The 27594-nt window shown below is 38.0% G+C and overlaps 1 protein-coding gene and 1 long non-coding RNA gene across 5 annotated transcripts; one reads left to right on the top strand and one right to left on the bottom strand.

Moving 5' to 3' along the window:
* Nucleotides 1–5277: 5277 nt before the first annotated feature.
* On the top strand, nucleotides 5278–26195 carry MTERF1 (mitochondrial transcription termination factor 1). 4 transcript variants are annotated; one of them, XM_029928748.1, is made up of 3 exons: nucleotides 17614–17679; nucleotides 18368–18429; nucleotides 23486–26195. In XM_029928748.1, exons 2-3 carry the CDS (start codon nucleotides 18398–18400, stop codon nucleotides 24651–24653), a joined length of 1200 nt encoding a protein of 399 aa, XP_029784608.1. In that variant the 5' UTR covers nucleotides 17614–17679; nucleotides 18368–18397; the 3' UTR covers nucleotides 24654–26195. The 4 variants fall into 4 exon arrangements, with proteins under 4 accessions (XP_029784628.1, XP_029784608.1, XP_029784620.1 ...); XM_029928768.1 differs by lacking the exons at nucleotides 17614–17679; nucleotides 18368–18429 and adding an exon at nucleotides 5278–5422; XM_029928760.1 differs by lacking the exon at nucleotides 18368–18429 and having other exon boundaries at nucleotides 17618–17679.
* Nucleotides 5345–17492, bottom strand: LOC115282646. Its single transcript, XR_003904714.1, has 3 exons — nucleotides 17375–17492; nucleotides 16580–16637; nucleotides 5345–5543 (listed from the first exon to the last, which is right to left on the bottom strand). It is a non-coding gene; the product is annotated as an uncharacterized LOC115282646 (long non-coding RNA).
* Nucleotides 26196–27594: the final 1399 nt, after the last annotated feature.

Genomic DNA, 27594 nt, shown 5'->3' with positions numbered 1-27594 from the left:
GTGCAGATGTTAAAATGGTGATGGGAATGATGATGATGATGATGAAAATGCAACTGTGAGTGAATCAGGCCAAAAGACTTAATATTAGCATTAAACACAATCATTTTGGTACTTTTTGCCCATTCTTCTTAAAGAGCAGCGCTACTTCATTGTCATGTGCTGTGCATCCTACGTTGTAGTCCTAACTGTTGACTAATACGTTGTATTCAAATATGTGACAGTTACATAATTAGATTAATTTAAAGGACTGCTGTGAAGAATTGTTCTTCCCACCTTTTTTTGCCGTCACCTGTGGATAGGGCTACAATTACAGCAAGATGAACGTTTGAGTGAAAAGTTAAAAATCCAGACAAGTGACAGTTGGTCCATTACTTGATGTCAAAAGACTGGTTTGACTGATTTTATGTCTCATTCATTGACTTGATGGGTTGTTTGACCAAATTGTTTACTTTGGTATTTTTTAGACACAATTTAAATGTGATAATTAGCTGTGTGGAACTTTGTCTTTAAAATTGCTTGTTCAGCCATTTCTATAATCAGAGTTTCAATAATGAGGTTTCCCACTGAAGTATCTGGTCCAGTCCCTGTAATATTATCAGAAAACTACACAGTGGTATTAACTTTCACTGAAGCATGAATTTTGAATGACAAAATAAATTTTGGATGACAATAGGATGGTTGAGAATTCTTGAGAATCTTTTCTTAATAAAGGAAACTTAAATTTTGTTTCTGATTTTCTAAATTATAATTCACATCATTGTTACAAAGTTTTATAGAACAGATTACTCTGATCTTAATTTATCAATTCTTTTTTCCTTTTAATTTTAAGTAGGCTCCATGCCTACTCCAACATGGGGCTTGAACTCATGACCCTGAGATTGAGAATCACAAGCTCTACTGACTAAGCAAGCCAGGCACCTCCTTCAATTCTTCACAAAATTACATTTTTACCTATTTACATCACAAAAATCTAGAAGCGACAATCTGGTGCCAAAACATACCTCTTGTCCTTTTTATGGAACAATCACCTGGTACTGACAGAAACCCTATCAAAGGCAGAACTATCTGTTTTTATATTCATATTGCTTAAGACTCTTACCTCCAAAACTATGCATTTAGATCTTTCTGTACCATTTCTGCTATTTTTATAAATCTATAAAGTTTTTTTTCACTTCATGAATAAATTGTATCTGGTCGTCTGGTCAAGAATTTTTATAGCTCAACTAAATATACTTCTAAGGGCTTTTTTTTTCCCTCCAAAATTATTTTAAGATGTACTTCCAGAATAGTTATTAGTAATTTTAGGGTTAACTTAGAGTCTTGGAACATTATGATTCCTATTATTGCAATGCACACTTATATAAAATCACAATGCAATTATATATTTGTCTTATGTATCATGACAGTTTTGAATACTCCATTCAATATCTCTTTTGTTATCATTATTATTGGCAATGGCTCTTTATTACTTTTAATAATAGCATTATCAATAGAAATAGAAAGATTTAATAGTTTTCATGGTTTGAGAAAATATATTTCAAAATTCTCCCTTGTAACACGGTAATTTTCCTGCTTATCAACAAATGGAATGGCTACTATATTCTGTCAGCTTTCTATCTGTTTATATTTTCCATTTTTCTTTTTCTTTCTTAAATTTTTTAATGCTTTTTATTTATTTTTGAGAGACAGAGAGAGACAGCGTGAGCAGGGGAAGGTCAGAGAGCAAGAGAGAGACACAGAATCTGAAGCTGGCTCAAGGCTCTGAGCTAGCTGTCAGCACAGAGCTCGACGCGGGGCTCGAACCCACGAACTGTGAGATCATGACCTGAGCCGAAGCTGGATGCTTAACCGACTAAGCCACCCAGGCGCCCCTATTTTCCATTTTTCAAATGCTAGAGTTTCCTGACATTTATAACAGGTAAAAAAATATATACTGGTGCTTTGATTCCTTTTGGAGTCCAAATATGAAGTGGGTGCTAGTCAAAAACATTGCTGCCTTCTCATATATTACTGCTGAAAGTGAAAACTGGTACAGTGTTCATGGATGGCAACTTGGTTCTATTTGTCAAAATTAAAAATGCTCATACTCTGACTCAGTACTTTCAACTCCTAGGTTTTTATTCTATAATCTTGCATATGCACAACAGAAAATATATGTAAATAAAATATTTTTGCAGCCTATTTATAATAGCAAATATGGGAAACATTAGTAAATGCTCATTATTAAGAGACTGCTTAGATAAATTATGGTATACTTATACAGTGGAGTCCCTACTATACAGACAGTAGCTTGAATGATGACTTTTGTATATACTTATTGGGAACAATCTTTAAGAATGAAAACTCAAGGAACAGAGAAAAGTATATGGTATACTACCTTTAGAATGAAGGAAGAGAAGGAGAAAGAAAGAACTTATACACATATGTTGGCAAATGTATGGATTATCATTAGAAGAATCTCTAAAGGACTGGGCACAGTGTTTGCCTCCAGAGAGGGGAACTGGGTAATTGAGGAAAAGGAGAGAGATTTCAATTTATATTGTATACAGTTTTGTATCTTTATATCACAATGTATATTTTTCTTCATATATGTGTATATGTATATACAAATATTTCTCTAACCTAAAAGAAATATAACCTCATGTCCCAAAAGAAATACTGTCTGATATTGCTTTTCATTTCCTCCTTCCCCTTCCTTCTCTTGAAGAGGACTGAAAGTCTTTTGATAGTTGATAAAGAGCAGATAATTCTACCTTTACAAGTAGCCTGTGCAATCATTGCCAAGAAATTAGAGAAGAGTTAAACCTCTTACCCTTAACATTTTATTTACTTTTTTTAAGTTTATTTATTTTGAGAGGGAGGGGCAGAGGAAAGGGAGACAGAGAGAGAGAGAGAGAAAGAGAGAGAGAGAGAGAGAGAGAGAGAGAGAGAGAGAGAGAGAGAGAGAGAGGAAGAGAATCCCTAGAAGGCTCTGCACTGTTAGCTCAGAACCTGAAGCAGGGCCCGAACCCATGAACTGTGAGATCCTGACCTGAGCCACAATTGAGAGTCAGACAGGACACTTAACTGTCTGAGCCACTCAGATTTCCCCTACCCTTAACATTTTAAAAGTGTTTGGCTTTGTAAATATGCCAATGTATTCGGGTCTCTGCAATCTAAAGAGAAGTGGAGATGTGACAGTTATAAAAGTAGAGAAGAATCTCCTCTAAAATTGTCTGTAGTCCAAACTCAGTAGCTGCCAAATTGCTTCACTGTACTATGTACACAGTCTCAGAACAATATTCTAGCATCAAACTATAATTCTCTAATTCTCTGAAGATGGTTGGGTTTGTACCATATAAAATATGTTCGATGTTATAAAATGTGTACGACATATGTAAAATATATTTAGGGATTAATTGCAGTAGATTTGAAAACTTATTTCAGTTTTTAAAAGGAGTTTTTGAATTTTAAAACAATAAAATACATACACAAGATAAAAAGTTTAAAATGTCAATACAGAAAAAGAATTACAAAGATTATGTAACATTTTGTAAAATGCTATCTTGCTTGCAGGTAAAGATTGCCTCAAATCTTATATTTTGTGGTCATTCCACTGACTGTTAAAGAGAAACAAGAAAAGTAATTCCCTTAAAAGAAATCTCAAGGACATTGGGGGGAAAAAGTCACATTGTCACATGCATTCTCACAACTAAGTACACATACATGCAGATCAGATCAGCGCTAGCTGACTAATGTTTTCCCTTTGCCATCCCCAGGAATTCATAATCGGCTTCTCTCATAAAGATGTTTACATGAGTACATAGTCATACATATGGACTGGCACTTGACCCCCTAGAATGACTTATAATAATACATACCCCCAGGAGAAAGATGTCTTTGTTTCCTGGATCTTGGAGTTGTACACCATATGGTCTGGCAGATTTTAAGCTCCAAGTATCTATTTTTAGACATGACAGTTCTTTACCCTTATCTTTTAATAAAAGAGAAAGTATTTGTTGAGCTGAGACTTGCTTTCACAATAGCACTTTAGCTAGCTTGTCAGCTTAGAAAGTTTAGTGAGATGAATAATTTAGTCTGTAGGAGTAATATGTCTAGAGAAGAAATTTAAGTAGGGGTTAGATAATGCAGGTAATTAATTAAATGATCTTAGGATAGCTGATTCACAATGACTAATTTAAATATGTACTAAAAATGCATAAAGATCATAAATCATGATTGTGATATTCTCAAGAGCAATACAGAACACATATTTCACAATACAATAGAAAAAAGGTTGTTTTATGTGCTTTAAAACATTTAAATTTCTCTCCCCCTCCCTTTTTTTTCTTTCCACCTTTTGCTAATGTTCACAGAGAATAACAGTACTTGGCCAAAATAGAGAGCAGAATCAAACTAAAGTTTATATTTAATGTAAAAAAATAAACATATTTTGGAATGTATCTTTAATTAGACAAATGTTTGATTTTTAAAAGCAGTTTTCAGGGGCACCTGGGTGGCTAAGTTGGTTAAGCGTCCAGCTTCGGCTCAGGTCATGATCTCTGGGTTCATGGGTTAGAGCCCTACATCAGGTTCTGTGCTGCGCTCAGAGCCTGGAGCCTGCTTTGGATGCTGTGTCTCCCTCTCTCTCTGCCCCTCCCCCTCGTGCTCTGTTTCTTTCTGTCTCAAAAATAAATAAATATAAAAAACAATAGTTTTCTGAGAATAGTTTGAGACATTATAACAGGGATCGCTTCTTCAGACTGTCATAGAAGTGGGCACAAGCAGTACTATGCCATATGATACTTTCCTTGGCATTAAGAAAATCAAATTTAGTAGAGTCCCGTGGGCAAAAGAAGAGAGTAACTCCTTCCATCTCATTGATGGCTGGGAAGTCATCAATCTTATCAAGTGACACAGATGTCATTAACTGTGCTCACATTCATTCCTCTCCTTTGGCAAATCCTATGACATTAGAAAAGCAAAATTCTTAGTTAAGGCAGTGCAGTCCTCAATTACAGATGAACTGGGTTCCAAAACTTTGGTACCCAAAGAAGAATTTTAGATTAAGACAATGTTATAGGTGGAGCTAATCTTCTGAGAATACAACAGGCCCCCTTATCTGTGGTTCCACTCTCTGTGGTTTCAATTTCCTGTGGTAAACCACAGGATGATCCTCCTGACAAGTCAGCAGAAAGTCAATAGTAGCCAAACGCTGTGTCACAATGCCTATGTCACTCACCTCACTTCATCTCATCATGCACACATTTTATCATCTCACATCATCACAAGAAGAAGAGTGAGAATGTTACAGTAAGATATTTTGAGAGGAGACAACATTCATATAACTTTTATTGTAGCATATTGTCATAATTGCTTTTACTATTAGTTATTGCTGTTGATCTCTTCTTGTGCCCAATTTATGAACTGAACTTCATCTCAGGTAAGTATGTATAGGAAAAAAGCAATAGTATATACAGGGTTCGGTGCTATCTATGGTTGCGGGAGTCCAGTGGAGGTCTTGGAACATGTCTTCTGAGAGTAAGGGTGGGGAATCCTCTAATCTACAAAATAAAGTGCTCTAAGGAGTAACAGTAGAAACAACAGTAAAACCCCAAACCGTTGTAAAGCAAGTATCAAAGCAGAAAACAACAAACTGATTAAAAATAATGTTTTTGTTGAATGCTGGTTCCTGAATAAAAGGTTTTATTAGAGGACAATAAAGAGAATATAGATTTTCGTGGGAATTGTGAAGAATTTTATTAGCACTTTCATGGACTCTAGCAGTTTTCTTTTCACATCAAAACTGCACTTCCAAGAATGTCATTTCCCTTTGCTCTGGTTTAAAAACACCACTGGTATTAGTTTTATCCTTAGGCATGATCACAGTTATGGTGAGGGAGGTTTGTATAAATGGATCAAGAGATAGGAGAAGGTTCTGGATTTAGCTAAGTACAAGTTTAAAAGAAGGGGAAGAAAGGAAAGGAGATTAAAGATGAAATATCTTAGAAAGAGAGATTACTCAGGTATTACTAACAGAAGTATGTATACTGAAATAAAGAAAAACATCTGGCAGTTGACATATGTGTGGCTCAGAGATGTTAGGTTAGATAATTTCCTATCCATGCCTGTCACCAACTGACACTGTTCAGGACACTTTATTATTACTCGGGTTTAAGCTGGCAATGGCAGAAGGGGCAGAAGGATTATGAGAGCATTAGAGTAAACACCCGCTTTACTCTAGCTTTGCCTCCCCAGCAACTGTTTCACCTTCTTTTACTCTCCATGTTCCTTTGGGGTAGAAGCTTAATCACAAGGAATAACAACAGCCTTTAATTGCAGTAACTGGGAGTCTAGGCCACAGTGGGATTAAGCCCTGAGCTGCTGAGCTGCTAGCTAAGGTTCCTTAAGTTTTTCCTGGCTGAGAACAGAATTGGTCCCAGAATCCAAAATGTGGCATTAACCAGCTGGGGAAAATTAAGAAACTCGTGGATAAGATATGGTAGTTCTCAATTCTGGCTATACATCAGAATCATCTGCTAAGGATTAAGAAGAAAGCAAACAACCCCCCCCCCATTAGACCTGTATCTGGGCCTCATGTTAAACCAATTAAATCAGAGTCCCTAGAGGTGGAGAGCAGGGTGTCAGTATGTATAAAAATTTCCCTGGGTGATGTGCAGCTAGGACTGAGAATAGCAGAATACGAGAGAAACAGAATGGAAAGGTCAAGATCATGGGTAAAGGTGAAGAGAGATACCCTAGGGGAGGCTCTGGAGTAGGGAACACTTCATGTTCAGTTGGCTTGCCTACTAAAAATGGGGTTTGGAGGACTTGAGGGAAGCAGGAGGACACCAGCCATCTCAATCAACCCACAGTGGAGTTAGGAGTGCAGTGAGGAAGGCTGGAGGGCAGTTGGCAAGGCTTCCTGTTCTTTGCTATTGGTTTAGGGGCAGCCTTAAATTCTGTCCTCAGTGATCCTTTGACAAGCACCCTCATCTCTCCTTCCCAATGTCTAGACAAGGACAGTAATCTACCACCAGAGCAAACTTCCCATTCACCAGAATCACAAATAGAGCTGGAAGGGACCTTCAATATTATCTGGTTTAACACTTCTCTTTGGGCTATGAATATCTCCACAAACCTATTAAAGGCAGAGACTGTTTTTTATGCTTCATTATTTTTCTAGTGCCTACAGAGTGGATGCATAAATATTAAATGACCAACTGAATGAATGAATTCCCAGATAGGGAAGATGAGTTGCGTAGTCTGTAAATTAGTTAATTCATTCATTCACTTAATACCAGTACAAACAGAAAGCTTTAGCTATCCATGGTATAGCATGGTGACTATAGTTAATAATATTATTGTATATTTGAAATTTGCTAAGAGTAGGTCTAAAGTGTTCTTACCATATATAAAATAATGGTAACTATGTGAGCTGATGAATGTGTTAATTTGTTTGATTACAGTAATCATTTTACAATAGACAGACATATCAAATCATCATGCTGTACATCTTAAATATTATATAACTTTTATTTGCCAATTATACCTCAATAAAGCTGAGAAAAATAAAACTAGCAGAAAGTTGCAATATACTCATAATTGTTGCTTTGATTGACATAATTTGTTTTTTTCTATAATGTATATTTGGCATTTAATGAACAAAAATAAATTTTTTACTGCTGGAAAAAAAGAAACATAAGAAACTAGAATATTTCTGATGATCTCAGAAATATAAGTAAATTTAATCCAACCAATATTTGGAGTGCTTACCAGGAAAGGCATTATAGAGGTTAATAGAGTTTAATTATTAAGGCTCCAGACTCTGGATTCAAATTGCTTGGGTTTGATTTCTGATTCCTACGTTCTGGCTGTGTAATATTCCTTCCTTCCTTCCTTCCTTTCCTTCCTCCCTTCCTTCCTTCCTTCCTTCCTTCCTTCCTTCCTTCCTTCCTTCCCCCCTTCCTTCCTTCCTTCCTTCACCCCTTCCTTCCTTCCTTCACCCCTTCCTTCCTTCACCCCTTCCTTCACCCCTTCCTTCCTTCCTTCACCCCTTCCTTCCTTCCTTCCTTCCTTTCACCCCTTCCTGCTTCCCTTTTCTTAACTGTAAAATGGGAATAACACATGCCTTGCAGAGATGACTGTACATTATACATAATAAATAATATTATTTATTATCTGTTTTGAGCCCCCACTACTGGGAAGAGTTGGACCTGTTACCTAGATAGCACTTTATTTTATGGAGTCTCATGCTGGGTTTGGGTGTGCCAGTGTAGAGATAGGGCTGGAGCACCTCTGAATTTGGGCAAAATAATGGCAAGAGGAGTGTGAAGTCTGGAGGACGATCCAGAAGGAAGAAAACGTGAGCCAGTGAGGATCTGAGAGTTGTCTTTCTTCCTTCCTTTCCCCCACCTTTTTTTTTTGGAGAGAGGGTGCAAGTGAGTATGGGTGGAGAGACACAGAGAGACAGAGACAGAGAGAAACGGGTCTCACCCAAAGTGGGGCTTATGCTCACTCAATGTGGGACTTAAACTCATGAACTATGATGGGGTACCTGGGTGGCTCAGTCTGTTGGACGTCAGACTTTGGCTCAGGTTATGATCTCAGTCTGCTGGACGTCAGACTGGCTCAGATTATGATCTCAGTTTGTGCTGACAGCTCAGAGCCTGGAGCCTGCCTCGGATTCTGTGTGTGTGTCTCTCTCTGCCCTCCCCCATTCATGCTCTGTTTCTCTCTGTCTCAATAATAAAAAACAAAAACAAAAACAAAAACAAAAACTCATGAACCATGAGATAATGACCTGAGCTGAGGTCAGACGCGTATCTGTCTGAGTCACCCTGGTGCCCTAAGAATTGATTTTCTGTATAATGTGCTAGTAACCTCCTTGACAAAACCTGCAGTGGAATCTGCTTTGCTCACTCATGTTTTCAGGTGATATGGCTTACCCTGGCAGAACTCAAAGTGTTTTTGGGTTCTAGAGTTCTGGGGAGAGTAAGAAGGATGTACAGCTGGCAGAGCCAGAGGATGGGAGGACACCTGGCACCTGGATTCCACAAAGATGAATGAGACTCAGTCTGTGCCCTTAAGAAATTGCAGTAAAGCAGCAGAGATTGATATGGATGTACCATAGTAATTAAACACAAGCTAGAATAAATTTGGTATTAATAATGATTGTACAAAATGCTACAGAAATACAGAAATGGGAAAGATTTATTCTAAATGGGGGGTTGCAAAGGCTTCAGGGAGAGATGGTATTACCTTTTCCAGGTTAAGTGATCATTATGGACTCAATGTTTGTGGTTCCCCAAAAATTCATATGTTGAAATCCTAATATCCACTGTGATGATGTTAGGCAATAGGGCCTTCCTTTGGGAAGTTATTAGGTTATGAGGTTGAAATCCTTATGAATGGGATTAGTGCCCTTATACAAATGACCACAAAGGGCTTTCTTACTCCTTTCTGCTGGGTAAAAACACAGTGAGAAGACAGTCAACTACCAGTAAGTGGGATTTCACTAAACACGAAATCTGTCACCACCTTGATCTGGGCTCCCCAGCTTCTAGAACTGTGACAAGTAAATGTCTGTTGTTTAAACAACCTAGTCTATGGCATTTGTGTTATAACAGCCCTAATGAGCTGAGACTAAGAGTACCTGACAAGTGGAGATGGTGAGCAGAGGAGTGAGCAAAAGATCAGAGGCAAGGAAGTGCAGTGTTGGGCTTGGGAAACTGTGAGGCCACCCGATATTATAAAACAATGCCAAAGCCCACTCCTATCTCTAGACCTTCTGCTGTGTAAACTACCAAAGTATTTACTTGCAGCTAAATACAATCTTGCTAGAGTGCCCAGTAAATATGTGTTAAGTGAATAAATGCAGGAATGAGAAAAGGACTGAGATAGGAGGTCAAAGATCTCAACTCCAATTCTGGCTCTCCAACTGTAGGAATAGAGATGTTTTTATCTGCCCAACTTACCTATCTTCATTCTAGCAACAGTAACACCAATCACATTATACAGCCTGCTTCACGCTCCCCCTGAAATACTGGGTGGTCACATGACTCCAGGAAAGCCAATCAGAATCCTTATTTTGGATTTTATGTTCAAGACTAAGAGAATTTCTCTCTTCTGTCTTGAGTTTCCAGTTTAAAAAGGATGTAACCGGGGCACCTGGGTAGCTTAGTCAGTTAGTTGGGTATCCAACTTCGGCTCAGGTCATGATCTCACAGTCCATGGGTTTGATCCCCTTGTGCTCTGTGCTGACAGCTCAGAGCCTGGAGCCTGCTTCAGATTCTGTGTCTCCCTCTCTCTTTGCCCCTCCCCTGCTCACTCTCTGCCTCTCTCTCTCTTAAAATAAAATAAAGACATAAAAAAAGAATATAACCTTACAGATGCTTGCAACCAATATTTTGTCCCACAGATGAGCCTGAGAAAATGAGGGATACATACAGAGGGAAGCTGAGACAAGATGCAGAGAGCGCTATGGAATTAATTTAATTCTTGAATTTAGTAATAGCTGAGGAAATCTCTGCCCCTTTTCCTCTAATTTTATAAGAGAAAAAATGTCCCCCATTTTTTGCTTGAATTAGTTAAGTTGTATTTGAGTTGTATTTTCTTGCAACTGAAAGAAGTCTATGTAGTATGTAGTCACAATTAGTTGTTAGAAAAGTAATCTTTACCATGTTGGGTCTGTTTCTTCACCTATAAATTTGTGGGTTTGACAAGATAACCATTAATATTCCTTCAGGCTGAGTTTCCACTTTTCATACTTGTATAAAAGCTGTAGAGTTGGAGCCAAATATGCTCATCTGAATCCTTTTTTTAAAGGGATAAATAATCTATAAAGAAAAATTACCATGACACTAAGCAGAAATCTACTTTCTTTTCCTTATATCAACCCCAAAGTTAGATCATAACAACCAAACCTTGTGAAACCTCTTCTAAAAATGGCATGCAATCATTCAAAATTGATAAAGTTACTTTGTTATTTAGTATATGATAAAGGTGCATTTCAAAGCAGTGGGCAAAGAAAGTACACATTAACTGATGTTGGAATAACTGACTAGCAACTTGGAAAAAAAAACAGAACTGAATTTCCACCTTGCTTCTTATTACAAAATAAAATACAGATGACTTGGGGCACCAAGGTGTCTCAGTCGGTTAAGCACCTAACTCTTGATTTCAGCTCAAGTCATGATCTCACGGTTTGTCAATTTGAACCCTACACGGGGCTCTGTGCTGACAGCAGGGAGCCTGCTTGAGATTCTCTCTCCCTCTCTCTCTACTCCTTCCCTGCTCATATGTGCATGCACTCTCTCTCTCTCTCTCTCTTTCTCTCTCTCAAAATAAATAAACATTAAAGAAATACAGATGACTCAAAGATTTAAAGGAAAAACAAGAAAAATAATAAAGTACTGGAAGAAAATATTAGTGATTATTTTTTATAAATATGAGATGGAAAGGTTCTTTTTAAGTGTGACAAGTAAATAGAAACTCAAGTACAGTCTAGGCCAGGGGCTAAGAGCACAAGTTTTGGAAGCAACAACCTCAGTTGAAATCCTGGTTCCACATACATATTAGCTTTATGATCTTTAAAAAGTCACTTAATCTATCTAATCTTTAGTTTCCTCATGTATAAATTATACTTACCTCGTGGGCTGAATAAAGAAAAGAATTTTCTGTTTCGGAGTATTCTGGAAGAATGTAAATCAAAAGAATATAAATAAAATGTAAGTTGTGATTATTTCTAGGTGATGGAATTATGGGTGAATTTTTTTGCCCTTTTTTTCTATTTTCTAGAGAAAATATTTGTTTTTATAGTTTCTACAGTGAATTAAAATGTTGTTTCTCTAAGTGTCAGCATAGCATTGCAATTACAGTTACATACTCCGGAGTTGGACTTCTTAGGCTCTAGTTACTTATTAGCTGTGTGAGCTTGGACAGGTAACTTAGTCTCTATTTCAGTTTCCTCATCCATAAAATGGAGATAATACTATTTACATCAGAGATTTAAATGGAGTAATATAGGTGAAATGATTAGAATAGTATTAGAATAGCAAATAGTGTTATATGACGTTTTTAAATACTATTAACATAGTTTGATGCATGTGTCAGCAGACTATGACCAGTGGCCAGGTACCCTATGAGATAAAAGATTTTACATTTTTTAAAGGGTTGTGAAAAAAGAAAAAAAAGAAGACTGTGCAAAAAAGATAGTATTTGGTGCATAAAGCCTAAAATATTTACTACCTGGATCTTCATAGAAAAGTTTGTTGACTGTTGGCTTTATTTGTTTCCACTTTCAAATATGTTTAGGATTTAGGGGCACCTGGGTGGCATCTTACTCTTCATTTTGGCTCAGGTCATGATCCCAGGGTCATGGGATCAACCCCTGCATTGGTCTCTGTGCTGAGTGTAGAGATGGCTTGCAATTCTCTCTCTCCCTCTGCTCCTTTCCCCCACCCCCTGCTTGTGTGTGCATGCTCTCTCTCAAATAATAAATAAAAATTAAATTTAGAAAATGTTTAGCATTTAAAATCACCATGCTATAAATACCAAGGAATGAATTTCTAAAGGTGGAATTTCAAGAAATACTGTAAGAAGGAAATGAGACAGTTATGGACAAGGAAGATTTTATTCTATTTTGTGAATGTTTGCTCCCCTCCTCTGTGGTAAGATCACTATTTTCTACCAGTGATTAAGAATCAAAATTGAATTGAATGCATGGTACTATAGAATCAAACAACCCAAAAGGTACTTAGACTCACCAGGCTGAATGGAATTGAGGCTGAATGGGATCTCAAATGATTATTGTGTTTAACTTGGCCAACTTTGTCCTGCTGATGGTAGCAATCTAACTACTGTGGGAATCTATGTCTGGAATCAGCAAATTTGCCAGACTAAGTATCCAGTTCCTTGCCACAGACCCTTGTGGTAATGAGTGTGGAAGTAGGAAGGCTGACTCAAGAAGTCTCTCTAGACCCCAGTTAAGGACATTTCAGAGAAAGTAAGCTGCCACCAGTCAAATCTTCAGATTTCAAAAAAAATCCAAGGTTGTTAAAAAGAAACTGTTTTGGAAAAAAGGGGGAGGGAATTAAGCTAAGTTTTTTGTTTTTATGTTTTTTTCATTTTCCTTTTTTTTAGTGTTTTATTATTATTTTTGAGAGAGAGAGAGAGAGGGAGAGAGAGAGAGAGAGAGAGAGAGAGAGAGAGAGAGAGAGAGAGGGAGAGGGAGAGAGAGAGAGAGAGAGAGGGGGAGGGGCAGAGAAATAAGACACAGAATCTGAAGACAGGACCCAGGCTCTGAGCTAGCTGTCAGCACAGAGCCTGATGTGGGGCTCAAACCCAGGAACCATGATTTATTACCTGAGCTGAAGTTGGATGCTTAGCTGACTAAGCCACCCAGGCGCCCCTGTTATTATGTTTTTTGTTGTTGTTGCTTGCAAACAGAAAGAGTGTTAACCTGTGATTATTAGGGTTACTTTACTGCTTTACTCAGCAGTAAGCAATTTGTAGCCTTTCCATAAGCACACAAATTAACCTCAGGCAAGAGGATAGGAGAAAAGACTTGATGTTATTCTGAGGACCTTCAAATGACACTGGTAGGAGGCTGGTAGGTCTGTCTAGGAAACTGCTATCAGGTGGAGATGGCATCTGTCTACTGAATCCAGGAGTCTGGTATTGCTGTGGTGGGTGGAGGGTGGAGCACTGAAGGGCTGGGTTTGCTGAGATTCGAACATAAGAGGTCAACCAAGGGGCTGTAAGTTTGCTGGAAGTTTATCTGCATGAAAAACTAAGGGCACTTCCGGGGCAGAGTGCGTCATGGAGGCACTTTTACACAGGAAAAAAATTTAGTTATAAAAGGGGAGAGGTGCTTCCGAATATGGCACAGATTCTGTAAGATTCTGTACCCAGACTTGACTTTCAGCTCATCCTGTGTGCCGTAGTCCCGTTTGGGGAGGGAAGGCTCCATAGTCCATGCTTTCCCCTGCAACAGACTTTTGAATTAAGAAAAGAAGGGAGAAGATGCTCCAATACAGACTTAGCAACCTTTTCTTGTCTCAGGTAAAGTCATTTAAAAACACACATACCATATAATATTATCACTTTCAGAAAAGAACATTTTAAAATATATAACAAAACAAATTTAACTTAAAAATTGAATTACTTTAGACTATAAAAAATCTGAACGATGATAACTTTAGAACAGCTTCTAGTAAGAGCAGGGACTGGACTCAGGTCTCCTGACCATGAAATCGAGGTTTCCTAGAAACTGTATCTTGAGTCGCATACCTGGGAGGTTGTGGAAGCAGGATGATGATGTAAAGAGGCTGAACTATGAACACTGCCTAAGACGGAACCAAACTAGTCGGCATCCTGGTGGAGGCTACTGCTGACTCTTCACTGACTTTCTCCCTCATTAAAAAAATTTTTTTAATGTTTTTATTTATTTCTGATACAGAGAGAGACAGAGCATGAGAGGGGGAGGGGCAGAGAGAGAGGGAGGCACAGAGCCAGAAGTAGGCTCCAGGCTCTGAGCTATCAGCACAGAGCCTGACGCGGTGCTCGAACCCACGAACTTGAGATCTGACTTGAGCCGAAGTCGGAGGCTTAGCCGACTGAGCCACCCAGGCGCCCCAATTTCCCCCTCATTTTAATACTAAAAATCATGCCCATGAGTGGAGACTTAACATGCTAATTAGTCATGCAACACGTAAAAAAGCACCATCTTTAAGTGCGCAGGCGCCAAGAAATCCTCGCCTTTACATCCTTCAAAATCGTTCCTTTCCCTGCTTAGTCTCTTTAAAAACGTTCCGTGGCCTATGTTAGGGGAATCGGCATGAAAGACTCTACTTTGTGTTGTCTCTCTTGTGCTCCAGAGTAAGCCCCAATAAGCTTTGCCTAGAACTCACTTTTGGCCTCTAGTTAATTTCTACTGTTTAGAGAGCCCATGGACCCAGTGGGTGACACTAGGAAAAACTCCCCTCCACCAAGTTGCAACTACTTATTCCTTTTCTTCTCTGTTTCTTCATCATCGCTTACTCCCTGCCTCTGATCTTCTACCACACACAGCCCTCCAGTGTTTCCAACCACACTTTTTTCTTCTTAATTACATCAACATAGTAGGGCATGGATCATCTATGGTCTTGGGGGTGGGGGGGTGAGGAGGGGGAGGCATGTAGAGCAGAACTTAGGCTGAGAGTGAGACCTATCACTGGAAATAAGGTCCAGGAGGGTAGGGGCTTTGTCTTGTTGTCTTGTTTTCCACTATATGCTGCCTCCCCCCTCCCCTTCCTGAAAACAAGGCCTGAAATGTACAGGTGTTCAATTAATGTTTGCTGAACCAATGAATGAAATACAGGCAGGGTATATATGGGTTCTAGTGTAATACATCACTAATGACAATGAGGTAGTGGTCACTGATTTTACTGGATGTAATGACAACATTTCAGAAATCACTAAATATCAAACCTCTGCAGAAATCTGAAAAGGAAAAAAAATTGATAATACACCATCCTAACCCAACCATCATTATACTTTTCTTGCTACTCTTCTTAGTGTTTTACAATATGCATTTAAAATATATTTGTCTGTTCATGTCTTCTCCAAAGAGGACATCCAGATGGCCTACAGGCACATGAAACGATGCTCAGAATCACTCATCATCAGGGAAATACAAATCAAAACCACACTGAGATACCATCTCACGCCAGTCAGAGTGGCTAAAATGAACAAATCAAGAGACTATAGATGCTGGCGAGGGTGTGGAGAGACGGGCACCCTCCTACATTGTTGGTGGAAACATAAACTGGTGCAGCCACTCTGGAAAACAGTGTGGAGGTTCCTCAAAAAACTATCAATAGAACTCCCCTATGACCCAACAATAGCACTGCTAGGGATTTATCCAAGGGATACAGAAGGGCTGACACATAAGGGTACATGTACCCCAATGTTCATAGCAGCACTGTCAACAATAGCCAAATCATGGAAGGAGCCTAAATGTCCATCACCTGATGAGTGGATCAAGAAGATGTGGTATATATACACGATGGAGTACTACATGGCAATGAGAAAGAATGAAATCTGGCCATTTGTAGGAAAGTGGATGGACCTTGAGGGTGTCATGCTAAGCGAAGTTAGCCAGGCAGAGAAAGACAGAAACCATATGTTTGCACTCATAGGTCTAACAGGAGAACAGGAGAAACCTAATGAAGGACCATGGGGAGGGGAAGAGGGGAAAGAGAGTTGGGGAGAGAGAGGGATGCAAAACCTGAGAGACTATGGAATACTGAAAATGAACTGAGGGTTGAAGGGGGAGCGGGATGGGGAAGGAAGGTGGTGGTGATGGAGGAGGGCACTTGTAGGGAAGAGCACTGGGTGTTGCATGGAAGCCAATTTAACAATAAACTATTAAAAATAAAATAAAATATATTTGTAATCATAATATTTTGGATAGGAAATATGGCATTTTTTTCCCAAAAGAACCAATCTCCCTTAGCTACAGGTATCACTAAAAACAAACAAGTGCTGTTGCCTAAGTAAGTCTGAAATAACCTTTGAGAATATATGTAAGTGTGAGCAGTATAAATCATAGACTTACTGGATAAGGAGGTATAACACATGCATAGTCTTGCTTCTACTGTGTTTCAGTATCTCATCTGCAAAATGAGAGGATTCATAATGACAGATTTATAATTTCTAAAGTCTTCTTAAAATCTGAAGTTTAATGATTCCTAAAAAAGATTTCGTTTTACATTGATTGTAAAGTAGTTTAAAAAAATATATTATGCATAATTTATTTATGCTACTTATATCTAACAGTAAATATTAACTCAGATATGAGAGCTCCTTCCATGCAGAAATAGATTTTAGAAACTCACATAAAGAGACTATTTCTAACATTTCAGGACTACTTTATATCTGGAGGGACAGCGGTAAGTAATTTCACTTAACCAGAAGATTCATTATTAGTAAATTCCCAAAGGTTAATCTTTATTTGGGTAAGGTAAATTCCCAAGGTAAATTGACAGGGCTAGGAAGGACTAAGGCGATGCCTTAGTCTTTGAGATGGCAAAAATGTTTCTGCTGTGAGATTTTCTGTTGTTGTCGTTATTATTATTATTTTTATTGCTGCTAAAACTTTACATAGCCTAACAAGTCACAATTTCAGAAGCGGCATAGATAATCTGTGCTGCAAGCAGTTAACTATTAGTATATCAGAACTGCTTCCTAGCCTGAAAGCAGAAGCTGAATTCGGATTAGAAGCCACACTAGAGGATTTCCAAGATGGCTCAAGAAAGAACGACCATCTGGGACTCTTTAGGAGTCCGCACGCGCCTTCTGGCATCAAACGCCATCAGGCTGCAATTCATGTATAGAATAGTGACTTTCCTACCGCAAGTCGCCAATAGGCAATGGATCCCTGCAGCCACCCTCGGCCTTTGGCAGGGGCGTCGGGGAAGCCCCGGGTCCCGCCTCCCTCCAAAACTAGCCAGAAGGTTTGTGCCCAGCGCTCACCACGGTCTCTTGCCGCCCCCTGCCGGGCTCTTGTTGGGTTTACCCGCGGCCATCGGGAGGCGCAGAGAAGGCGACGTCACCTGTGAGCGACCGGAAGTTAGTTCTGTTTATTTCCGCCACTTGGTCCCGCCCCAGACCCAGAAGTAAAGGCGTCTACTGAATATTGGTACAGTCGAGTTTGAGGTCTGTGGCTAGCTATGCCTCTGTGTTTTCTTTTTAAAATCGGTTTTGGGGGGGCGCCTGGGTGGCTCAGTCTGTTGAGCCTCCGACTTCGTTTCAGGTGATGATCTCACGGTTCGTGGGTTCGAGCCCTGCGCCAGGCTCTGTGCTGACCGCTAGCTTAGAGCCTGGAGCCTGTTTCGGATTCTGTGTCTCCCGCTCTCTCTGCCCCTACCACGTTCATGCTCTGTTTCTCAATAATAAATAAATGTTAAAAAAATAAATAAAATTGGGTTTGGGTGATAGTGATATACGGTGGAGTCCTCCCTCGCAGCGGCTGGGCGAGTTGCTTTCGGGGAGGAAGAGGGAAAGAACTCATCAAATGGAATCCTTGGAATTATCATATTAGCTTCAGTTAGGAATAATGCCTGCCTCTTACGTTGTGGGGCTGAAGAAAGACCAGGCACGTGAAGCACTTAGCTCTGGTTTTACAAATCATATTCGGGGTTACGCAACCTTCTCCCATTAATACTCAGGTGTGTCTTCGTCGTTTTCTTCTCGCATCTCAGAGAGATGCCCAGTAGTAGGAGGTTACTCATTTCACAGTGTTATGCAGTTTTAGCTGGGGTCGATTTCTTTATTCTGTATTACGAAGTGCTTACAATATTTTGTCCCACCCCACTTTATTTACTGATTTATTTGCCATTTTTAGGGACAGCTGCTTTCTAGCTCTTCTGGAGAAATGCAAGGTCCTCTCTCTTTAAGACAAACGAGGTGAGAAATGGATACCTGTCGAGATCTACAAACTTCCTTTGTTTTATCAAAAGAAGAAAGTCTAGAATGTAGTACCCTGGGAGCATTGATGAACTATCTCCATTAAAAGTTCTTTTATCAAGCAAATTGTGGGGCGGCGGGAATGGAAATCCTTTTTGTTCTTTAGGCCTTACAAGTTAAGAGTAGGGAGATTTTCAGTGTATTGGTTAATTTTCGACTTTAGCCCTTGAAATAATGGTCTTAGTTAATGAAAGACATCAAATTGAGATTGAAATTAATTATGAAATATTAAGTTTTTAATTGCAAATTAAAATTTGCAAATTTAATTTGTTTTTTTAATTGCAAGTTGCAAATTTAATTTGTTTTTTTTTAATTTATTTTTCTAATGTTTATTTCTGAGAGAAAGAGAGAGAAAGAGCACTAGCAACGGGAGGGGCAGAGAGAGATGAAGACGTGGAAACCGAAGCAGGCTCCAGGCTCTGAGTCATCAGCACAGAGCCCCTCGCGGGGCTGAAACCCACAAACCGTGAGATCATGACCTGATCCAAAGTCAGACGCTTAACTGACTGAGCCACCTAGGCGCCCCTGAATTTAATTTGTTTTTAATAACTGGTATCACAGTATTTCAGAAACAGTACATAGACCCTTTTAAACTCTCAGAAATAAGTGTCAACTACCTTTTCCCCCTCTCTGTATATATTAATGTCTTCCCCCTTTATATAAGTGATGTTATTTTATCCATATAGTTATGGAGTTTGCCACTTAGAACATCTTGGATATCTTTCTATTGTGTTAGTTATGCCTTTTTTTTTTTTTTTAAGAAAAATGGGTTGTGTAGTATTGTTACATAGACGTATCACTATTAACCATTCTACTGTTGGTGGCTATTTAGGCTTCTTTTTTGCTATAGCAAATAATGTTAGGATGGTCATCTTTTTAAATAACAATTTCTCTTTTTCTTTCCTTTGGATAATCTTAAGTGAAAATACTGGGCTAACGAATATATGGTGGATGGTGCCTTTCCAGTAGTGGTATTTGTAGAGAATTTCCTGCATTTCCTCAAATGCTCATCAGCAGTTGATATTAGGTACCATTGTTTTTAGGCTTAGCTGAGACCACTCATACCATGTTTTTCAGTCAATATATTGCATTTATAGTATTGTAGTCAAATTCAATTTTTAATTGTCCTAAGTCCAGTTCAGTTCTTTTTAAAAATTTATAAATAGAATACTTAGTTTTAGATTCTTTGGTAAGTTATTAGAAAACAAATAATTCACTTCAGCAGTAAGTTTTTGTTAAGTTAAAGATTTATGGGAAGCTAGTATTTGACTGAGCCCTTATACGGTGGATAGATATTAGAATGGGCCTTTCTGAAAGAATAGCTTCCACAAAGGCAGGGAGAAGAATGGCCAAGAATGTTTAGAATTTGAAGTTTGAGAGGCGATAGTGCCTGGTTGTGAGGATGTAGAATAGAATAGACAACTAGAAAGGTAGTTGGAACTTTGTGGTAAGGGTTTTTTTGTTTTGTTTTGTTTTAATTTTTATTTATTGTTGAGAGAGAGAACTTGGGGAAAGGGCAGAGAGAGTGGGAGACAGAGGATCCAAAGTGGCCTCCATGCCAACTGCAGAGAGTCCAGAGCAGGGGTCAAACTCACCGATTGTGAGATTATGACCTGAGCCTAAATCAGATGCTGAACCAAGTGAGCCACCCAGGCGCCCTGTGTGGTGAGAGTTTTGAAGGTCAGTCTGAAGATTTTGTTCTCTAGGAGAGCACTATAGATGTCTTTAATCAGGGAATAAGGAATATAATCACTTTTTTGTTTGATAAATATACCATGGTGGCATTTTTGCATGACTGACGTTTGAGAAGCAAGTTAGGCGGCTGTTATAGTCTGGGTGAGAAAGAATAGCAAAGGGTAACCATACTAAAGAAGTTACTAAGGGAGCTGAATCTACATGATTCAATGACTGGGGGTTGAGAAAGAGGAAGAAAGCAATCACTTTTAGATTTTTACCATGAGTGACAGGATAGTGGTAGTGGTTTCATTAGTCAAAAGAGGGCGGGTTTGGGGGCTGGGAAAGATGTTCAGTTTAGTTTTAGACACGTTAATTCATGTGAAAGATGTTTCTGTGGAGAGCGAATTATACACAAGACATAAAATTCACCTTCACAGGTTCAGGAGAAACCTTAGAAGATTTGTGACTCCTTTGTTAAGAAATTTGGCATGTATTTTCAGTTAGTCTTTCATTAGTACAGTTGCTCTTGAACTTTCTGTGGCTTGCTTAGCCTGTTTGTCATGGTGCTAATCATCCAAAAGTTTATTGTTTAGAGTAATTGTCTTCAGATTTTTTATTATATACTCTCAGTAAAAAAAGGTTTATACATGGACTTCCAATGTATGTATATTTACCAATTATATAAATTTTGACAGTACTATTATATTTATATATAAAGCATATGTAGAATGGAATTTTTAAAAGGCAAAGACAGATATAAATTGGAGTTTTACTGTTTTCTTCCTATATCCCATTGGATTTTCTTGGCACTCATTCCAAAACACAGGTCTTAACTACTATTGTCAGTGTTCTGTACCATTATCCAGTGGAGGTCACCCTTGAGCATCTGGAAGAGAGAACAGATTGTTGATCTGTGCAAGTAGAGCCTTCATTCTTCAGTCAGAAGGAGGATCTTATTTTTGAGTTTCTAAATTCATGCATTTTTGGAAGAGTCTGTAGTTAAAGAGTAGTATGTGGCATTATCGAGAAGTAAAGAATAATGAACTCAAAGTATAGGGCAATCTAAAATACGCTGTTGTTGGGGTACCTGAGTGGCTTAGTCAGTTTAGCATCTGACTTTAGCATTTGACTCTTGATTTTGGCTCAGGTCATGATCTCACAGTTTGTGAGTTCAAGACCCATGTCGGGCTCTGTGCTGACAGTGTGGGGTCTGCTTGTGATTCTCTGTCTCTGTCTCTCTGCCTCTCTTTCTCTCTAGAAAATAAACAAATAAATATTTACAATGTGCTGTTGTTGTTTAATGTTTATTTTGTGAGTATCTTACATTTTTGTTTGAATGTTATTTGAGTCTGTAGTTTGGGAATCTTTTTCTAATTCTTTGAGCATCTATAGATTACTCCTGAGATACAGGAGTGTTCCTGCCTGAAGATATAATCTTAAATTCTTGTTAAACTGGTGTAATTGAAAAGGTAGACAGAGGCTTTTTTTTAATGTTTATTTATTTTTGAGAGAGAGAGATAGACAGAGCACAAGCAAGGGAGGGACAGGGAGAGAGAGAGACACAGAATCTGAAGCAGGCTCCAGTCTCTGTGCTGTCAGCAAAGAGCCCGACATGGGGCTTGAACCCATGAACTGTGAGATCATGACCTGAGCTGAAGTCGGATACTCAACCAACTGAGCTACTCAGCCACCCTGAGTCTTTCTTTGATACTGATCTTGAAAGCAGTATCTCTGAAGCCCAGAGATATTAGTGGTGAGTTGGAACCATCTATCTGTTTTTTTATTTTATGTTTAATTAGGAGAGGTGAGAAAGGAAGTACTTCCTTTAAGTAATAAGAGCCTATTGTTAGTAATTAGAAATTAAGAATTAAGTTTGTCACAGCTATATAATCTAAAAAGGAAAAAGTAGCGATGCCTGGGTGTCTTGTTGGTTAAGCATCTGAATTTTGATTTTGGCTCAGGTTGTGCTCATGGTTTGTGAGATTGAGCCCTGTTTCAGGCTCTGTGCTGACAGTGCAGAGCCTGCTTGGGATTCTCTCTCTCTCTCTCTCTCTCTCTCTCTTTCAAAATAAATAAACTAAAAAATAAAAAGGAGAAAGTATAATTAAAAAATATATGTAATGTGTTATGACTTAGGCTACAATTAGCTTAAGAACATAAATCATCGAACAAATTGAATAACAGAAGAAAATTTTTCTGTGGCTTTCCTGATAAAATATTTCCTACAAATGGAAACACTTATTTTAGTAGGGACCTAAGATTATTATATAGAAATTCATAATTTTTTGCTCCATTTCTAAATTATTAGGAAAGTGAGTTATTGAAGTGTTGGTCACTTGCCTGAAGTTATGTGTTGTGAAACAGATGCAGAGAGCCTTGGGTTCATCTTTTATAATGTAGGGTGGAGGAGGATGGTAAAAGTAACTTTTCAATGTTTATGTGCTCTCAGCACAATTCCACATATAGTGGACTATGTGGATTAAATAGTCCAAGTAGATCATTTTGAAGATAAGAATTGGTTTGGAGTACTTGGGTTAGCACCAAGGGGGCAATAGGGTAAAATGAAGGAGATTGAGATTCAGAACTGTTGACTAGAGGTCCATAGAAAGCTAAGAATTAAGACTAATGATAGCATGGGTTTAAAGAGAATCACGAATCTAGAAAAAAGATGTTTAAGGTGGAAATTAGTATGAAGGGTTGGTTTTCAGAACCAGGAAGAGAGAACAGGAGCAAAGGAGTCTGGTATCTGTGGGCAGAGGCAAGACCAAAAATCTGGGAAGTTGAAAGACAAGGCAGAATTGAAAGGTTAGGAGGAATAAACCAAAGTTTGAAAGCCAGGATATGCTTCCGATTCAGTGTTTCCCTCTTTTGCTGCCCCTTGCCTGCTCACACTCTGTCTCTGTCTCTCAACAATAAATACATATTAAAAAAAATTTTTTTTAAAGATAAAAGAAAATCAGGATAAAGCGGAGTTAGAGAGGGACAACTGTTTTTGGGTAGCAAATGATTTTGGGTAGCAAATTTAGGCAAGGCCAAATATAATGAGCAAGATAAAGGCAGGAATAATTCTGGGGCAATGATGAGGCTATACTTCTTTTCTTCACATTAAGAATGGAAGCAGCCCCAGGCCCACAGATAATCAGAAACAGTGACCTAGAGACTGGGAATGCAGTGGCTGAACTGTTACTGCAGCACCAGGAAAGATGGAGCTATAGATATTTTTTAGAGAAAAGACCATGATGCTTATAGGATCATTATGTGGTTTTTAAGCTATTTAACACATGCATTTGTATAATATTATTTATATTGTTTTACACAGCATTCCAAAAGGTTTGGGATACCTGACCATGATGGCACCAAGAAACTTCTTGTGTATGAGAAGTAACTTTCTCTTTGGTTCAAGATGTTGGATGATCCGATTTTCTGCAAAAGTCCTCTTGAAATTAGTTTCATTTAGGCTTTATAGTGTGAAGTGTGGTAATGCAGACAGTGAGTCTTCAGAGAATGAAGAACTACTGAATAACCTACTTAAAATGGGAGTAGATGTTGACAAGGCAAAAAAACGACAGCCTGGAGTTTTTAATAGGATGGGAACTAAAGAGCAAGACCTGAAGATGTTCCTTCTATCCAAAGGAGCTAGCAAAGAAGTGATTGCTAGCATTATATCAAGATATCCACGAGCCATTACACGCACACCTGAAAGTCTTTCAGAACGGTGGGATCTGTGGAGAAGAATTATGACATCAGACCTTGAAATTATAAATATCCTGGAACGTTCTCCTGAATCTTTTTTTCGGTCCAAAAACAACCTAAACTTAGAAAATAACATAAATTTCCTCTACTCAGTTGGATTGACCCATAAATGCCTTTGTCGATTGTTGACCAGTGCTCCACGTACCTTCTCCAATAGTCTTGATCTGAATAAACAGATGATTGAATTTTTACAAGAAGTCTGTTTGTCATTGGGTCACAATAAGCCCAGAGATTTTGTTGGGAAGATAATTTTTAAAAACCCTTTCATCTTAATTCAGAGTACTAAACGGGTGAAAACTAACATTGAGTTTTTACAGTCAACTTTTAACTTGAACAATGAGCAGCTGCTCATTCTGCTGTGTGGACCAGGAGCTAAAATTCTCGACCTTTCCAATGACTATGTCAACAGAAACTACACAAATATCAAAGAGAAGCTGTTTTCTCTTGGGTGTACTGAAGAAGACATACACAGGTTTATCTTAAGCTATCCAGATATGGTCTTCTTGGGAGAGAAAAAGTTTAATGATAAAATAGACTGCCTCATAGAAGAAAAAATTGGCATATCACAAATAATTGAAAATCCTCGGATTTTGGATTCAAGCATAAGTACTTTAAAAAGTCGAATCAAAGAATTGGTAAATGCTGGCTATAATTTAAGTACATCAAACATCACTCTTTTATCTTGGAGTCAAAAGAGATATAAAGCTAAATTGAAAAAGTTAAACACTGAATAAAACATTGTTCTGGGGAATTAAAAAGTGTCTTGTAATGATATCTCATTTTGAATTTGGGCCTTTCAAAAAGGAGAGATTTGGTTTCTTAATCATATATAGATATACCTAATGATCCTTTGGATATTTTACTGTAAAGGTTTGTAAAAACTCATGGTCAGTTGCTCTACTATAGTCATCCCAGTTACCTTTTCTCTAGTTTGAAGTAATACAACATCCAATTTATGATACAGGCTGTGACTGTCCTATACATGGTTGATCCTGAGTGCATGGCAGAACAATATGTGGAAAGATAAAAAGTACAAAATAAGCTTTTGGTTTCTATTCAGATTAAAAAGTCAACAAAATTATTTGGGATAGTTCTATTACCTCTCAGGGTTTTGAATGGCAACTGATTTCTCCTGTTGTTCCCACGTATCTAATTATGGTTCATCTTCAGAATAAAAAGCCAGTATATATCTGACAAACCAGAAAGGAGGGGTTTTCATCTCAAGTTCTACATTCTCCATTTAAACCATTAGTGTGTTCCCCCTACCCCCCAACTTAGGCTTAATTTACTATGGGTATATCCTAACTCCTTTGAAGACAATGGCAACTATGATGTGCAGAAAAATGGACACCCAAAGATGTATCATAATTTCCAGAATATGAATGTGTTATGTTACTCTGGAAAAGGACTTTGCATATGATATTAAGTTATGGACCTTAAAACAGAGATTCTCTCATATTATCTGTGTGGGCCCAGTGTAGTCATACGGATCCTTCAAAATGGAAGAGAGATGTAAAGGAAGAGGTCAGAATGATGTGATGTAAGGACTTGACCCTATTTACTGGCTTTGAAGAAAGAAGAGACCATGAGCCAAGGAATGCAAGTGGCCTCAAGTAAAATGGAAAAGGCAAAGAAACATTCTCCCCTAGTGCCCCCAGAATGGATCACAGCCCTGCTGGGACCTTGAGTTTAGCCCACTGAGACATGTGTCAAACTTCTGATATTCAGAACTATAATATAATTTGTGTATTTTTAGTCACTGAATTTGTGGTGATTGTTACAGCAGCAAATAGATGAATATGGGAACTAAATGATAATTAGTTGCATTATAGGTGACGTCACAAAACATGGTTCTTTTAGTATGTGTTTCTTTCTCTTGTAATTGACCTTTTTTTATACACATATTTTTTGGAATGACGATAAGTTACTGTTTGTGAAGACCTCTAAATGTCTGTATAAAAATCTAAATGTTAGTAATAAAGTCGAAATAAAGGAATATTTTTACCTGATAATGTAGTTTAAAGAAATGGTTATAATTTCTGTATATTTATGTTTTATGGGAATTTCATCAAATATAAACAAAGAACAAGGAATTTTGAGGTGCACCGACCTAAAAAATAACCAGGTGATGTCAATGGCCCGAAGCCATTTACAATCTAGCTCTGATTTAAACTGAAAGGGACAAATTACATGACCTTAGTTACTTTCGATTGTTTTCCAGACACATTTGTTTTCTAGATGTGGAGTTTGAATTAAATAACAATGCTGCTAAACCTCTTAAGCCTTATTTCTTATCAGTGATACCTCTAAAACACTTTTCATGACATGGATAGAAATATAATGCCTGTTTTTTCAAGTCCATTTGATGTCAATGATTCTATTATAATTATTTCCAATACACCATTTGATGGAAAGCATGGCATGGTTAAGAAAAATGGGTTTTAGAGAGATACTTATTTAGAGTGATATCTGGGCACCATTCCTGACAAGCTCTACAACTTTGTGTAAATATTTAAACTTCACTGAACTTGTTTTCTCATCTGTAGGATTAAAAATTGGCCTCACAGATGGCAAATATTAGATGATATAGAGTCTCTAAGTCTTTGCAGATGGTAACTGTTCCATAATAGCTATAATAAAGTTTCAATAATATTTTTAAAAATAGCTGTATTGATAAATAATTCACATAACAACTCACCAACTTAAATTATACAATTTAATATTTTATACTCCTAGAGCTGTGTAATCACCACAATCTAATTTTAGAACATGTTTATGCCCCCAAAAGAAACCCTTTGCCTGTTAGCAGTAAAGTCCCATTGTCCCCTCCCTTCCCTGGCTCTAAGCAATCAATGATCTACTCTCCGTCTCTCTAAATTTGTTTATTCTGGACATTTCATATAAATGGAATCATAGAATATGTGGTCTTTGGTGACTGGCTTCTTTCACTTAGCATAATATTTTCAAGTTTTATCCATGTAGCACATATCAGTATTTCATTACTTTTTATTCCCAAATAATATTCCATTGAATAGGTATTATTGGGAGTAAATATTATAGGTAAAGTATTGGTTCCCTACATCTTCTGAATTTTATGGAAGTATTTTCTGAGGCATCACTTTGCACTCTAACAATAAGGAACCTGAGAGAAGTGGGTGGTGGAGGAGACAAAAGATTATTGGCATCAAAACCAGACAGTTCCATGCAAAAGAATGAAACTGGGCCACTTTCTAATATCATATACACAAATAAACTGTAAATGGGTTAAAGACTTAAATATGAGACCTAAAACCATTACATCCTGGAAGAAAACATAGTAATGCGTTGGGCATCAGTCTTAACAATATATTTATGGATATATCTCTTTAGGCAAGGAAGACAAAAGCAAAAATAAACTATTGATATTACACCCAAATAAAAAGGTTTTGTACAGCAAACCACCAGCAAAATGAAAAGGCAACCTAGTGAATGGGAGAGATATTTGCAAATGATACATCTGATGAGGGATTAATATCCTAAATATATAAAGACCTTCTACAACTTAACAACAACAAAAAAATCAAACAATCTGATAAAAAAATAGACAGACTGGGGTGCCGGGGCAGCTCAGTCACTTAAGTGTCTGACTCAATTTCAGCTCAGGTCATGATCTCATGGTTTGTGAGTTTGAGCCCT

This window comes from Suricata suricatta, chromosome 2, assembly GCF_006229205.1.
Source record: "Suricata suricatta isolate VVHF042 chromosome 2, meerkat_22Aug2017_6uvM2_HiC, whole genome shotgun sequence".
NCBI classification, from domain to species: domain Eukaryota; kingdom Metazoa; phylum Chordata; class Mammalia; order Carnivora; family Herpestidae; genus Suricata; species Suricata suricatta.
This window is presented reverse-complemented; position numbering and strand designations above follow the sequence as displayed.

Excerpts from the sequence above, each read along its gene's own strand:
- MTERF1 (XM_029928748.1), top strand. The coding sequence starts at position 18,398 with ATGCAAGGTCCTCTCTCTTTAAGACAAACGAG. Across the intron at positions 18,430-23,485 it reads CTCTCTTTAAGACAAACGAG|CATTCCAAAAGGTTTGGGAT; the intron begins GTGAGAAATGGA and ends TGTTTTACACAG.